The 15,665-nt window shown below is 47.3% G+C and overlaps 1 protein-coding gene across 1 annotated transcript; it reads right to left on the minus strand.

The window, feature by feature from the left end:
- Positions 1-696: 696 nt before the first annotated feature.
- Positions 697-15,216, minus strand: LOC133052680 (PAX-interacting protein 1-like). The gene is given in 17 exon segments (XM_061137576.1): positions 697-726; positions 1,014-1,096; positions 1,183-1,258; positions 1,342-1,476; positions 2,415-2,515; positions 4,197-4,365; positions 5,391-5,493; positions 6,839-6,909; positions 8,046-8,089; positions 9,270-9,454; positions 10,037-10,158; positions 10,889-11,048; positions 11,820-11,905; positions 13,830-13,924; positions 14,400-14,447; positions 14,450-14,819; positions 15,208-15,216. Coding segments are annotated over 17 exon segments (1,887 nt in total).
- Between the last annotated feature and the right edge of the window lie 449 nt (positions 15,217-15,665).

Consider the following 15,665-nt stretch of genomic DNA (forward strand, 5'->3'; position numbering starts at 1 on the left):
TACTTAAAATGTGATCCAGCTTAATGAAAACCCTATAAACTATACAGGAAATATGTCACAATAAAGGATCACTCAATTCTAAGTAAAGTTTAAAAGTACATTAATTTAAAATGTGGGAAAATTTTCGATATAAAATAAAAGAGTATAAGAAAAATAAATGTACAAAACGTTTCAAATCTTCAACATCCGTAATTTAGAGATAGCAAGGTCTTTATTTGCATCATTTTATTTTCAGCTAAAGTTCCATTAACAGTGTTGTGAAAACATTTAAAAACTTGACAAATGAATCATAAAACCAATGTGGGCTCTTAAAAGTCGTATAACACAAAATATGATTTATGTTTCCTCAGAATAAAATTACACATCTTAATAAGATGCAACATATTTAATATATTTGTCTTCCTGCATAAAAATGCTTGTCTCAAAGAAAGCAGCTGAAAAACAAGGGCATCTGAGGGAGCAGAGCCTAGGGCAAGCCCGCACTGCTCCTGGCACCAGCCCAGGTGCATCAGTTAAATTTATATGTAGGCGTGTTGAGGAAAACAAGTTCCCACAGCAGTGTGGACCAGTGTCAACACCCAACAAGGTCCCTGAGTTCAGATTAAGAGCCCCAGGTGCCCGAAGCCCCACTACAGAAAACCAGCCCCTCCCTTCTTCTGCAGGGCACATGCCAGGCCCTACAGCCCAGGCCACTGCCTACGGCAGGACGACACGGCTGCTCTCAGGCTGCAGACGCGAGGAGAGGCCCAAGAGGTCACCCACAGATGGCTCAGGTAAGCTTTACACCAAGTCTTCCTTCCACAAGGAAAAGCAGTGCAGAACGGGCATTCAGATCTAAACATGTAGGGTGGGAAAGAGCCTGGAAAGATGTAAGAGCACCTACTCTAGAAGAACAGTCTACGAAATTAAATGGGCCTCTCAGCGATTCTATCACTAACCCTGGCCAATAGTGCCCTAACCTGTGGGCTCACAGAGCACACGCAGCTCTGACACTAAAGATGAGAGGGGCCCACCCACCGCCTTCTGAAAGGATATGACTCATAGTCCAGTGTCTGAGTGAGCACTCCAGTGAGAACAAACTCTGCATTTTGAACATCTGCAAGGAACAAAGATAAAACCTGTCAAACAGACGCACCTGCCCACACCCATGCATGCCAACACACAGCAGAAAAATGAACATACCTATTCCTCTGGCAAAATACTCTTGACACAAGTGAAGTTCATTTTCACAGGCTATTAAAATTATTTCTGACAAACTCTAAGGTAAAGAAAAGCAGATTCTTGGTTACTGAGCCTCATACATGACATTGATGCATTCAACAGTGTTTCACTTCTGTGCACCTTATCCTGTTTATGTTCCATGAGTTTCCTGATAGATGGTTTTTTAGACAACACTTCACCTCCTGCACATTCCACAATCGCTTTCATGGTTGACAGACTTGGGCAGATCCCAGGAGTGATGTAAAAGTATTTTGCCTAAAAGTGAAAATATGTGTACTGGTTTCAAACTGAATCTTCAGTGTGCATAATTTCTCATTCTACCCAAGAATTTTGACAAAATGACTAATTTCATGGAGCTACACAGTACTAGATCCCCCTAGTCCCCAACCTCAAGTGGGCCTGGTGGAACCCAGACATGGAATTTCAGAAATAAGCACTCTCATAAGCTAGGTGTGAACTATAATTATTAAAAAAGTGGCTAGAACTTTAATTCCTGTAAGACATGAAGTATTCTGTGATAAGAGCAAGAATAAGAACATTTTTCACAATTTCTAAAGCTCAAATGGAGCACAAAATGATTTTGATGGTTAAAATTTTCTAACACCCTTACTCTTAAATGTACCAAAAGCACCATTTTGTTTTAAACTCCTCAAACGTTTAGAAAAACACAGACTATTTTAGGTAATGTACTCTTAACTCAGTACGGAAAATCTCTTTGAATTCCTAAGTTGGCTCCTTAAGAGCAAAACAAACAAACAAACAAAAAACCTGCCTCTATTAATCTGCTAAGCCACTGTTTGATACCAAAAAAATTTTCCAAACTGTCCTATCTTAGAAACATGTAAACACTATAGTCTAGAATTATTAGACATATATTCAGTTAATATTTTCTCAAGAATGGTCTCTATTTTCCAGCTGAATATATGTTTTATGAGAATAGTATTAATGTAAGTTGGTAAAAGCAAAAATAAAAATGTAAATCTCTTACACACTATTCATAGCATACTCTTTGAACCCGGGTTATTTGTAATGCATATCTCTCCATATTGATTCTCTTAGACGTGGAACACACCCTAGAGGAGGCCTGACTGCACAGGGGGAGTGGGGAGAGCCCAGCTCTCTGGGTGCAAGCCGCCCACTCTGTCATGGTTGCCCAGCTGCAGCAGCTGATCTGAGCTCCAGTCCAGGCGTACCTTGAAAAGCGGAGAAATGTGGGCCCTCCTCAAGGACTCCTCCAAACTGAAGGAGAAAAGCACTTCGGCCTCTGCATCTCGGAGACGGTAGTTCTGCTCGTCTGAAAAGGAAGACAGTACAGCCTCAGAAAGTGCCTGGCACTGGGGTACACCACATGTGACTGGCTCCAGGTGCCCCAGTGAGCCATGTGCTGGCATCCACCTGTGAAACCTGTGAATGAGTAAGTCTCCCAGATTATATTTCATTTACTTTCCTCCCAAAAACAGCCAGCCAGGCCAAAGACACTCTTCCTCCCTCCTGGATCAGTGTTTCTTAGCTTTTAGGAACAAATGTCCTGAAAGATGTCCATGGACCCTCCTCTCATCCCTGGGCAGCTCCCCACCTCCCCCTCAGCTGTAACTTCACACTGTTGGGGGGCCAGAGCACCCCAACCCAGACCCAGGTGAAGAGTGCCCATGTGGAGGGACAGGCTGGGAACCAGGTTCATGGCCAGCTTGTGCTCACAAGGACCAGTGACTTCAGAGCCACTGGACTCCAACTAAGAGTCGATTAGCCACATTTTACAGATGTACCAAAAACAAGTTCCTTTTATACAGTATAAGAACATCACTTTATAAAGAATGGTTTTACCAGATTTTGAGGATCTAAGAATTTTTAAATAATACCCAATTTTTCAAAAAGTAAAGATCACAAAATGTTTTCATCTTCTTATGAATACATCTCATTCAGAAAAGCATTTCATCATCATAACCAAACTAACAGTCCAGGGTCAGGCTGAGTCAGACGACAGGCTGTAGGGCTGACAGGCCACATGCTGGGTATGTCACTTGCCCTTCTCTTTTTTAACAATGCCTTAAAAATGAGAAAACCATTCTCAGCTCAGAGAGCATAGTTGCTGACTCCATCAGGTCACTCAGGAGACACTGAGATTTAACAACTGCTAGAAATGCAAGTCCATCAGCCACCAGCAGAAAAAGAAGGCACTACACTAGGTGAAAGAAGAAAAGAATGTCTAAAAAATGAAGTTAAGAAATGAACAAAGAAGTATTGTCATGCATGAAGTTACATACTTGAATGAAGTGATGTATCTGAAATGCTAGTTTCTACAGCAGAATGAAGGTTGCTGTGCCTGCTGAAGAGCTGTGAGGGAGGACAGGAAGCAGTCCCTGTTTAAGGTGAGAGATGACACTGAAATGAATACAGTAGCTACAACAACCCTGGGTTTCTAAGAGGAGAAGCTGAGTTACATTAACTTGGTCGGAGTTGTGGCAAGAGTCAAACTTTCCAGAGCAGTGTAAAGGGCATGTGTATTCCAAAAAGAAATAACCTATACAATTGGTGTCTCAAACTATATAGATATAAATACAAAATGTCAAAATACCTCTCCCCCATGATAGGAAGCGTCCAGTCTTAAAGCTGTCAGAGCCCAGGCGGGGGCGGTGTTCTGCAGGGGTGGGAAGGCAGGGGTGGCCAACAGGGGCTGACTACATGGGACTCCTCCAGGAATGTATCATCCTGTATGTATCATCAGGGAAACAAGGCAGGGCTACAGAGCTCTTCCCCAGTACTTCCTGAATTACCACAACCTTCCTATTTCACAGTAAAATGCACAGATATCAAATGCCTCACTGGGACATGAAATAATTTGTTATTTATCCATTTAAATTCACAGAGTTAAAAAATGAACTTGATGTGTGCTGGGATGAAAATGGAGATAAATTTGAAGGCAAAAACCCTCCTAACTGGGCATCCAGTGCACAGGGTGCGGCTCGGCCACTTACCGATGAACTTCTGGCACTTGAAGCACTCCTCCAGCCACTCTGGGGTGACGATGTGCTTCACCACGGAAACGGCCATCAGGAACTTGACGGTCCGCTTCACCTTGCTGGAGATGAGGTGGGTGCACTTCTGTGCAGGCTCGGCGACCTCCCCACCCAGAATCTGGAGCTTCTGGGGGCCGGGAGCACAGAGCAGAGGTGAGACCATCTGGTCTGCAGAGCCGCCTGCCCACCCTCAGCCCGGGACTTGTCTAGACCATGAATGGGGCTCTCAGCTGCACAAAATGGTGAAAGCAGTGAAGCCAGACCTACGCCACCATGCGAGCAAAGTGGAAACTGGAAGTGACAATGTACATTTCCCTAATCCGTGCCACACAAGTCAAGATTAAAGCAGGACCTCCACTGGACACCAGGAGGACACCCCTTTGAAGATGTAGAAAGCTCTGAGAACAAGGCAGCTTGCTACACAAGGAGTGAACCTCCCAGGCTGTCTATACCGAAGTGAGTATTGATAAGGCATGTTAAGACACAGTCTCTAAGAAATGATGACATAAAAATCGACTTAAGACATAGACATGTAAAAGATGATCTCTTTATACCCAATTTTAAAAGTAAAAAATAATTTATAGTAGCATTTATAATTATTTCTTTTCCTTAAAAAAAATAAAGGGAAATGTTTGAATCCCTGTGACACAGGTCAACTATACTTTAACCATCCCCTCCCCAGACACAAGCCCACAATCCCTCCTGGTGTTACTTCCAGAAGTGCATTTAATGTAAATAAATACAAATACACCTGTGATCCCTGGGCCCGCCACACCAGAGAGAACAAGTCTTGAGAAGATGGTGGGTTCATTCAGGAAACCTGAAGGGGCAGAGCTACCCTTGTAAGCTAATGTCCTTATGAAAATGTTTTTTGTGCAGCTTTGCTAATGTTTGATTACAAGACTGCTTTTGGTCTCCTCACCTGAGTCATCCTAACAAGAAAGAACGCATCTAAGGAGGAAGTAGCAGCAAGAATGAGGCGGGAAAGCAATGATGTAATGATGACGCAGTTTATAAATAAACATGATGAACAACGTTACAACATGATATTCCTGATTACATGTTAACCTAATAAAACTGCTATCCTAAAGCAAGTATAAACAGAAAGGAACATTCATTAAAATCTTTATGCAAAATAGAAGGAAATTTCACCTTTATGTACTCTTGAACTTGAACAGACTCAAATCCAGTGAAAAGCACAAAAGGGGTCAGTTCCGGTGGTAACTTCTTGGAGGGAGGTGGAATATCTTCAATTCTATGAAACGCACATAGAAAAGAACAGCTATTACTTCCCTAATATGTTCTTTACCAAACAAGATATTTTAATTTTAACAGCGTTAAGAAGCTCTGAGAGCTTTACCTGTGTGTGGTTTTCTGTTCTTAAAGGGAAAGTGCAGTGACTCACCTGCTCTTTCTTTCCCACCATTTATACAAAGTCACCCCAAAGGACTCTCACCTGGCACCCCTAGGGGAAGGGCTGATAAGGCACTACCCCCCACCCCCCAGCCTGCACTGTCCCTGGGGGTCTGTGAGGGTGGAAGGGAGGGCTTCCAGGGCCCTCTGTGGTCCCCAGTCCCCCACCGTATCCCACAGGCCCCATCTCACCCCAGAAGCTCTGACGCAGAGCAAAGCTGGTCAACTCAAGCACACACTCTATATTAAACTTTGCTTAAATTTGTTCAAGCCCTATTTTTAGCTTATATTTGAGACAGTCTATGAAATAAAAAAAAATCTGTAGTGTTTTAATGATGTATATAATCACACAATTAGGCTTTTGCTAAAGAATCCAACAATCCCTGGATTGGGTGGCTGTGGGGACTGGAAGGAGGGGACTGAGGAGCAGGGAAGAGACAAAGACCCTCACTCAATGCAGCTCAGAGGGTCTCTTGGCTCTTGTTAAACCACCGGCTTACCTCCACCAGGTGAGACCAGAACAAGTCTAACAACACCCCCGCCCCAGCCCCACAGAGGGGGCTCCATCCCCCATCCTGAACTGGGTCAGGGGTCGGACGTGGGCTCCCGGGCACACACTGAGGATGCCTAGAGCCGGGTTCCAGTCCCCCTGCCCCCGTCCCACCACAGCAGCTTGTTTCACACAATGGGGGTTCTGGCAAGATAGAAAAAAGATAAAACAGAAGATTGGACTTTTTTTTAATAAGAAAGGAAAAGATACTGGCTATTCCCCGTTTATCCCCAGTGATGAAACGAGACATGTCATGATACAGCTGCAATGCAAGCAGCACATCCTTCCAAGTCCTGGTGGTTTAGTCGCTCAGTCATGCCCACCTCTTTGTGACCCCATGGACTGTAGCCCGCCCGACTCCTCTGTCCATGAGGATTCTCCGGGCAAGAATACTGGAGTGAGTAGCCATGCCTTCTTCCAGGGGATCTTCCCGACCCAGGGACTGAACCCATGTCGCATGTCACCTGAATTAGCAGGCGGGTTCCTTACCACCAGTGTCATCTGGAAAGCCCTTCCAAGTGAAAATCTTAGGGATTTCCCCAACTGCCACCATTTCCTAGAACAGACTGTAAAAGATCATCAACCATTAAGAAAACAAAAACAAAACAAAACAAAAAAACTAGGTGATTCTTCCTACCTGGCACTTTTGGAAGAAGGCTGGATATTAGTTACTTCATTCTGCTTCGGTTTGGGAGGTAGTCTTACACCCTATAATTAACAGATGATTTACCTTAGTCAACCACCCCAGTAACACAGCAGCTTCTGAGTGCTTTCTACCCATCTCACCACACAAAAGAAACATTCCCCAAGGAACAACTGGCAGAGACCACGGGCACATGCAACTGTCCAGGGAGGCCCTGGTGCTGGCCACCCTCTCTATTCACCAGACCCAACAGTTCTTAAGATGTCTTCACCCCTCAGGAGAGGGGCAGCACTTGTGATAGATTTAATCCTCAACCTTGAACTTCTCAAAACACTTTTTACTTCAAATATTTTATGTCTCAATGGAATCTGGAAAACACAATGATTGCAATTACACCCCTCCAGAAAGACAGAGGTTCCCCTATAAGGTGCAGGACAGTCGGGTCACAGGACACTGGAGGGGAAGGCAGGCCTCTGACGGCCACTCTGTGTCCCGCACACAGCACCCATGCTCCTAAAACCAGCTGGAGGCCCTGACGTGCAGAGATGTGGAGCCCGATGGGGAGCCAGTGCCCCTAGAGGCCCCCACAGCCAGCCTCACACTGTGGCTGCTGCCCCCTCACCCCTTCCTTGCCTCTAACCCAGTCTTTCTTACACATGGACACACATTTATGTTCTACTATGGGGAGCAACCACCTCTCCATCTGAGATGAGGGTGGAGATGACCCTCCCCACCAAGGGAAAGGCAGCCCTATCAGAGCTGCCTACCAACCAACCCCTGGCACTCCAGTGCAGAACAGCCCATCCTGAAGGCAGCCCATCAGAGGCCCCAGCCAGTGGCCTGGAAGTCCACTGCCACAGTGAAGCGCTGCGGTCAGGGCTGACACTCTGGCGCCCCAGTTCCCACCTCCTGAACACCATGGAAACACACGGTCTCCCTGTATTCTGCTCTGCGGTTCTGTAAGCACTCACGTAGCTCTCTGAAGAAGTCATGGGGCTAATGTGTGTCATGTGACTGAGTTAACTCCCAATATCATCAACGGAGAGGACAAAGACACAGGGTGCACTGAACAGCTTATGACAGGCGAGAAAATTCAGCCATCATTGGTCATGACGGCCAATTACTAAAAGAATTAGTTACAGATACAAACATATCCCTACTTCTTTGTAACACAGTAAGTAAGGTGACTAACTTGACATACTATCAACAACTCTGCTGACACTTTCAATGGAACTTTCCAAGCATCTGAAGAGAGAAACAGGTTACTTTTCAGAAACACTATGTACATAAAGGAGCCCTTATCAATATAAAAGCCTTTTCAGGACACACACACACACACACACACACACTATTATAAAACAGGTTAACAATAAGGACCTGCCATATAGCACAGGGAACTCTACTCTGTACTCTGTAATAGCTACGTGGGAAAAGAATCTTTAAAAAAAGTAGACATATGTACAAGTATGACTGATTCAGTTTGCTGCACATCTGAAACTAGCACAACATTATAAACCAACCGTATCCCAATAAAGAAATTAAAATGGAAGTGTATCAATAATAGCAGAAATGAGAAGCCTCTCCAGGTGTGGGTCATCCTGGACACAGAGTGGTTCGGGTGATGGCCTCCAACAAGGGGACCGTAAGGACTATTCCTGAGTTTACAGGAAGCCTGGCGGGGGCCGAGTGTTCCGTACGAGACCAAGCTGAGCAAACCAGCAGTCTGTGGCCCAGTGCAGGCACCGCCCACCCGCATGTGCTGAACCCCAGACAGTTCCGGGAGCCCCGTGGTCTGGCGTCCTAGAAACTGACTGTGAGGAGCATAGCATGTGGGGGCGGTGGCCCGGCTGGGCCCTCAAGGACACGTGTCCACCGAGGAAGGGCCTGGCGTCTGCACCATGGCTTCAGAGTGGATGTCATAGCCAGGTCTGTCCCAGGGAAGCAGGCTGGCTGTGGCTCAAAACCAGAAAGGGATTTCTTGCAACTGAGACCTTTAGGACCAGAGCTGGACGGGCTCCTTCATGGAAGCACATGTTAAAGCAGCGTTCGAGTGACCACTTCCTGGAGTGACACTCAGGTGGGTAAATGGTGTTAAGCACCATCTGGTGTAGAGTCAGGGCAGTGGGCCTTCCTCAGGATCTGTGCAGCAGAAAGTGGGGGCAGGGGGGTGCCATTTCTCACAGAGCAAGTTAAATGAGAGCTGGCTTGAAAGACAAGATCAAAAGGCTTTCTAGTGTTCCTTCCACTTCTGAGAGTCCATTTAAAAAAGCAAACAAAAATACAAGCCAACAAAACTTCTGGGCTCAGTGCAGTGGGAGACAGCGTGGAGAGGAAACAGGAGAGGAGATAAAAACTGACGTGACCCTGAAGCCAAGAGCAGTGTCTGGAGCCCCGGCCCACGGCCACAGGGAGTTGGCCTGCTTACCCAGAAGGTTCACCACCAGGTGTGGGGTCGGGGCGAAGGGGTTCTGCAGGCCAAAGGCGGTGTAGCAGCCATACTGTGTCTGCTGCAGGGCCTCGAAGTTCCCCAGCAGGATGTCCCCCAGCCACTTGACATTCACACATGGGATCTGCCACTCTTTGGCTTTCTCATACTTTAAACCAGTTGGTCTTTTTTGGTTGGGGTCGGGGGGAGAGAAAACACATTCATTAGAGTTACTGGTGTTCAAATTTGTACTTCTGTTAACACAAACCAGCCCACACTTGCTCACGCTGGACATGGCAGGGACGGTTCTGCAGAGCTGATTGGGCTGTAAGGAGGTGTCCATGTGATCATGAGGTCATCGCCCACCCTGCTTTCACCTCACCACTGTCACCTAATTTGACTGCAGCCTCCTTAATCATATGATTTCATTCTTCTGCTAACATTACGACAAATATCACTGCCATTCTTTCAGCAGACTCTGACTTCCACCATGGAACTCTGACAGACTGAGATTTCCAGAATGGCCCTGTGCAGGCCGAGACAGAACCTCGGCTGACTGAGAGACCCTCAGAGGCCCTGTGCAGGCCGAGACAGAACCCTAGCTGACTGAGGGACCCTGAGAGGTCCCATGTGGGCTGAGACAGAACCCCGACTGACTGAGGGACCCTTAGAGGCCCTGTGCGGGCAGAGATGGAACCCTGGCTGACTGAGGGACCCAGAGTGGTGCCAAGCAGGCTGAGGGCAGACGTGGCGGTGGCTGCGTTTACTCTCTGCAGATGAGGATGGTGTTGCTGCAGCACAGGTAGCCCGTGTACTTGGCTCCTGCCAGGTACACCATTCACTTCAGGTCGTCCCTGTCGCTGTCAACGAACCCAGTCACAGAGATAATCTGGGGGGGAAAGGTCCAGTAAGGTCAAGATGTAATGATGGTTTAACCCAGTTAGTATGACTCTTTCTTCTCCCCGTTGGTTGTGCTACAGACACACGTGTTTCCATTCCTCCTCCTGCATTGAGGGGCACTTGGCGACATCACCTCTGAGAATGCTGTCACTGCTGACAATGCTGCACACGAGACAGCAAGGGGGGACGGAAAGCAAACATACCAAATGGAGAATGCCTTCCTGTGTTAGCATAACACTGTTCCAATCATGTTAATGAAGTTACTTTACTAAGCCTATGAATATTGGTCAGTTCTTCTTTCTGATCCCGGTTTTGGGCTCATCTGACAGGGAGAACCGACAGAAGATGATGTCTGCCCAGCTGTGGCCACTTCTGGTGTCAGACACTTAATTGTAAAGTGAAAGTGAAGTCGCTCAATCATGTCTGACTCTGCGACCCTATGAACTGTAGCCCTCCAGGCTCCTCTGTCCATGGGATCTTCCAGAAAAGGATACTGCAGTGGGTTTCCATTTCCTTCTCCAGTGGATCTTCCCAACCCAGGGACTGAACCCTGAACCCTGCCTGCATTGCAGGCAGGAGCCACCAGGGCGTAGGCATTTATTAAACAGTGTCAAAGACTTGGGGGAACCTGTTAAATGTCAGGAAGCTGTGACTGTGACAGGGGGACAGAGAAGGAAACAAGATGCTGATTCTGTTCAGGGAGGCAGGCAGAGCCTTACATGCTGGGAGCACGGCTTGCCCCCCAGCGGGAAGGCCAGTGGAAAGTGCAGTGCCCGATGGGGCGGCACCAGCTTCTTCTTCTTCAGGACCATGTTCAGCCAGTGCGCCGTGATGCACCTTTTCCTCTCCTTTATTGCCTGCAAACACAACAATACGGGCCTGTCGTTGGGGGCTTTACTGCAGGTGACATACAGAACTGTAAGGCTGTGTAACTACAAGGTCATTTTTACTGGAAGTCCAATAAATATAGGAATTTCAGGAGCTTAGCACTCAATTTACTAAATTAATAAACTACAACAGTGTCACAGGTTAACTTGAACACAACCTGAAACACAGGAACAAGAGCCAACCACGGGGAGGAGAGCTGACAGCCCAGGAAATGACTTTAATCATGGAAAGAGATGACACTCCCGATCATCAGAATTCAAATTGCCCCATGAGAACACGGCGAGTTACGAAAACATAATTGCCCCTGAAGTTAACCGTGGGATGACCCCTACGTGCTCTTCACCAGGCATTTCGCAGAGGCCATGTACCACATACACACTAACGGCAGTCAGTCTATGAACAAGAACCCATCAGAGAAGAACAGAAATGTGCCCTGAGGGGATGAGGGCAGGCCGCACCAAGGGTGGGGCTGCTGGTCAGCAGCTCCTAGCGACCCTGCTCCCACCGCTCCATGTTCGGGTGGCCCTGCCGGGGCGGACGGTGTTCACCTCCCCCTCATTAAGAACTTGCCTTTCCTCCCCAGTCCTCACAGACAGAGAAGCCGGGGGCCACAGAGGTGTCCACATGCCAAAGGTGGATGAAAACCAGTGAGAAGCAGTTTCCTGTCTTCAGAGGTGGGAGAAAGACCTTTCCAAGCATGACCGTCCCAGCATCTCTCAGAGCACCCCAGTCCCAGAAGAGCTGAGCCTTCACCTGTGTGACAGCCTGCTGACCTGACTCTCGCAGAGCAGGTGGGTGCAGCGGCTCAATAACGTGGGGTCCATGGCTCCTCCTTGTGTCTGGATGATCTGCACACACATGAGACCCATGGTCAGTCAGCTCCCACGCCCGGGGAAGAGGGACTTGTGATCTCCAGTCAGACAGCAGTTCACGAGAACCACCATGTATGTACACAGTGTATTTTCCAAAGTGTGAACGAACTATCAGTTATATCTATGGGCTTTCCCACCCAGCAATACACAGCAAAAATGAACTCTAAGCCCCGTTTCATCTGAACTTCTGAAGGAAGAGTGGGATGCTCTCTTTCTAAGATGGGCTGCTGTGGACGTTTTAGATAAACCAGCTGATCTGAGCTGTGGGGCGTCCCATGTCTCAGGGGGCCGGCTGAACCCCGACCCCCACCCCAGGTGCCATGAGCACTTCCCCTGCTGGGACAGCAAGAAAGGTGTCAGACATCGCCAACTGGTCCCTGGGGCCAGAAGCACTGCCTTTAAGAAACTTTATTCTAAAAAGAAAAAAGAAAGCAAAGCAAGATGAAGTTAAATTCAGTTTCTGAATTTCTGAATTTTTTGATACTGTCCTGTATCCCACCTGCAGTGGTTACACGGTCGTGTGGCACTGAGGGGAACACCATTACCAAAAGGGTGAGAACTTCTTGGGTTGGCAAAAAAGTTCCTTTGATTTTTTTTTAACTAAAAGACAAATTTTTATCTGCCCCAAGAACTTTACTGAACAAGGAGGGTATTCACTGTTTTGTTCCACTACCGCCTGCCATTTTTCAGGCAACTTCATAATTCCATTTTCCCAAGACTTTTTATCTTTCTGAGCAAAGAACTGTTCCAGGTGCCTTTTACAGTCTTCCAGACAATTAATTTTTTTTTCCAGTAAGGGAATTTTGTAAAGACCAAAATAAATGGAAATTCAAAGGTGCCATGTTTGGTGAATATGGTGGATGAATCAGAACTTTCCAGACAAGCTTTAACAGTTTTTGCCTGGTCATCAAACATCAACAAAACATGCAGTCTTGAGTTATCTTGATGGAAGAGTGTGAGTTTTCTGTTGGTTAATTCCGGGTGTTTTTCATCAAGGGCTGCTTTCAGATGGTCTAATCAGGAGGAGTACTTGTTGGAATTAATTGTTTGGTCTCCCAGAAGGAGCTCACAACAGAGGACTTCCTTCCATTCCTTCCATATACACAATACCACCTTCTTTGGTGTGGTTGGTGGTAGTTCATTTCACTTGTCCCAAAACTCTTCTGTTCATTATTTTACAGTATCTTTTCATCGCTGGTCACAATTTGTTTCAAAAACAAAACGTTTTTTGTTATGTTTCAGTAGAGAACTACATGTGGAAAAATAGTCAGGAAGGCTTTTTTTGCTTCTCTTTTGTGAAACCCAAACATCAAAGTAATGAACACAGCCAAGCTGGTTCAATTCATTCTCAGTGCTGGATTTGGACGTTCTGAGTATGTCGGCTATCTCACTTGTGGTATAATGTTGACTGTTCTCAGCTAACATCTCGATTTGATCGCTATCAACTTCAATGGGTCTACCCAGCTGAGGGGCACCATCCAGCAAGAAACCTCCAGCAGGAAACTTTGCAAAGCACTTCTGGCACGTTTGATCAGTCACAGCACCTTCTCCATACACTGGACAAAGCTCTCTTTTTTTTCTTTTCAGTTGTGCTTTTACCTTTCTTTAATTAATTAAGCATAATATGCCCGAAATATTCCTTTGTTTCTTTCATCTTCAATATTAAAATGGCTACACAGAAATTCACCAATTTTGATAACTGTTTAAAAGAATGCACACTGATAAGACAGCTGTCACAGAACAATCTAACAAAATTGTTTTGCATGAAGTTAAAGTCAATTAAGTGCTATCAGAGCCATCTTACAGTAAAAACAAATGAGCTTGTTGGCCAACCCAGTGGTTATAGGCGTAGGTACATGTGTATGTGTGTGTGCAGGTACATGTATCTCAGTGACCTCACCCTTTTCCAGGTGGCCAGCAGCTGCTTGTCAGACACCTGCTCTGGATAATTCACGATTGCAAATACACATCCCAGGAAGAAGCCTTCTTCTGGGACTAGAACAGAATTATACAAGGAAAATGAATTAGAACCCCCATTCTGTGAATGTGTGCACAAAACATGAAAAAGTTCAGAGTTGGATGTGAATTTATGAAGTTAGTCATGCTTTCCCATGATGTCTCCACCAGTAGTCTGAGGACCTCTGCAAAAGGTCCTACAAATACAGCTGCTACAAATGGAGCTACTCAATCACCAATATTACATAATTCAAAACTGGGAGCCACCAGAGTTTATGTCTGGGTTCCGAGTGCTCCGAGTGGTCCTTGAGACAGCCCACCATTCCAAGGACACCGGTGTTCACTTCAGGGTAGGGACGGAGGCCCAAACCACCGGAGAAACCTAACAATTCCTAACTATAGCTCCTATTTTCTAAGTATTACCCTGACATGAATCCTTAGCCTGCCCTCAAATGCTCTCAGAGAAGGTACAAGGGTTTCAGGAGAGGGAAAGACAGAGATGCATATTACTAACTCTCTACTGCTGGGTCATGTCCAAACAGCGGGGGCTGAGCCTGTGCCTGGGTGGCGGGGTCTTCAGGGCCTGGGCAGTCTGGCCAGGTGGCTGTACCGTCGGCGTCAACTGCATCTGCTGCTGCAAGTGGGCAAGCTGCTGCTGCAGGGGCGGCTGGGGCTGCTGGGGGAACTGGTGCAGGTGGGCCTGTGGTGCCTGGAATGGGTACAGCAGGGGTGGAGAGTAGGGCTGCTGCAGCAGGTGCCACTGCTGGAACTGCAGGAGCTGCTGGGGCTGCAGGTGCAGGATGGGGTGCGGGGCTGGGGCTGGCTCCAGGACCACCGTCACCTGGCTGAGCAGCACCATGCTCAAGGGGCCCTGCTGGCCTTGGTTCACCTGCTGCTCCAGCATCTTCATTGTCACCGAGAGGGACTGCAGGATCTGGAAGCAGAGATCAGGCAAGGTCGTGTCAATAGCTGTGCCCTCAACTCACAGGCCCCTCAGAGAGCAGAGCAGCACACCCTCCACGCCGTGGGCTAACTCTCAACAGCAGGAGGTTTCAGACACACCCACGGTCCCCCCATTTGCATACACACTGCCAGCTCACTGAAGTGAACATACTCATACTTGAGACCTCTTCACCAAAACGTGAAACGGAGTAAGTAAGTAAAATGGAATACGCTACTGAATGGACATGGGCAGATATACACCCTGGAGTGGCTGACTCGCTCCAGACCAGAAGGACTGGAGCGGGAGATGTATGCTGTTCTGTCCCGCTGACCCCCACAGTCCTGCTGTAAGCCCAATGCCCCACCATGCCCCGCCTCACCTGGGCCATATAGCCTGCCCAAGCGTCCCTCCCACAGCTGCCGTTTCCCAACAAAGCGTCCAGAGGACGCCAAGACCCCACCTGCATGAAGGCACAGGACTCTGCAATGGTGGACGGCAGCCGCCAGCCACCCCTGTCTGCAGCCGCCCTGCTCCGCCACACACACAAGGGACAGGAGAGACCGAGCCCCAGGGCTGTGCATGCGGGTAGCCTTCCCCAGGTCAGAGGCCGGTGCACAGCTGTCCATTCCCCGTCCTCAGGGTGAGGTGGGGCCCTGCACACACACTGGACAGAAGACCACAGGCTGGAGCTCACGCAGGCCATGGTCAAGAGTATCAGAACCAAGAACTTCCAAATGTTCAAGATGAAGGCAGAGGAAGCAGACATCAAATTGCCAACATCCACTGGATCATAGAAAAAACAAAAGAATTCCAGAAAAAACATCTACTTCTACTTTA

Source organism: Dama dama, chromosome X, assembly GCF_033118175.1.
Source record: "Dama dama isolate Ldn47 chromosome X, ASM3311817v1, whole genome shotgun sequence".
Taxonomy (NCBI): Eukaryota; Metazoa; Chordata; class Mammalia; order Artiodactyla; family Cervidae; genus Dama; species Dama dama.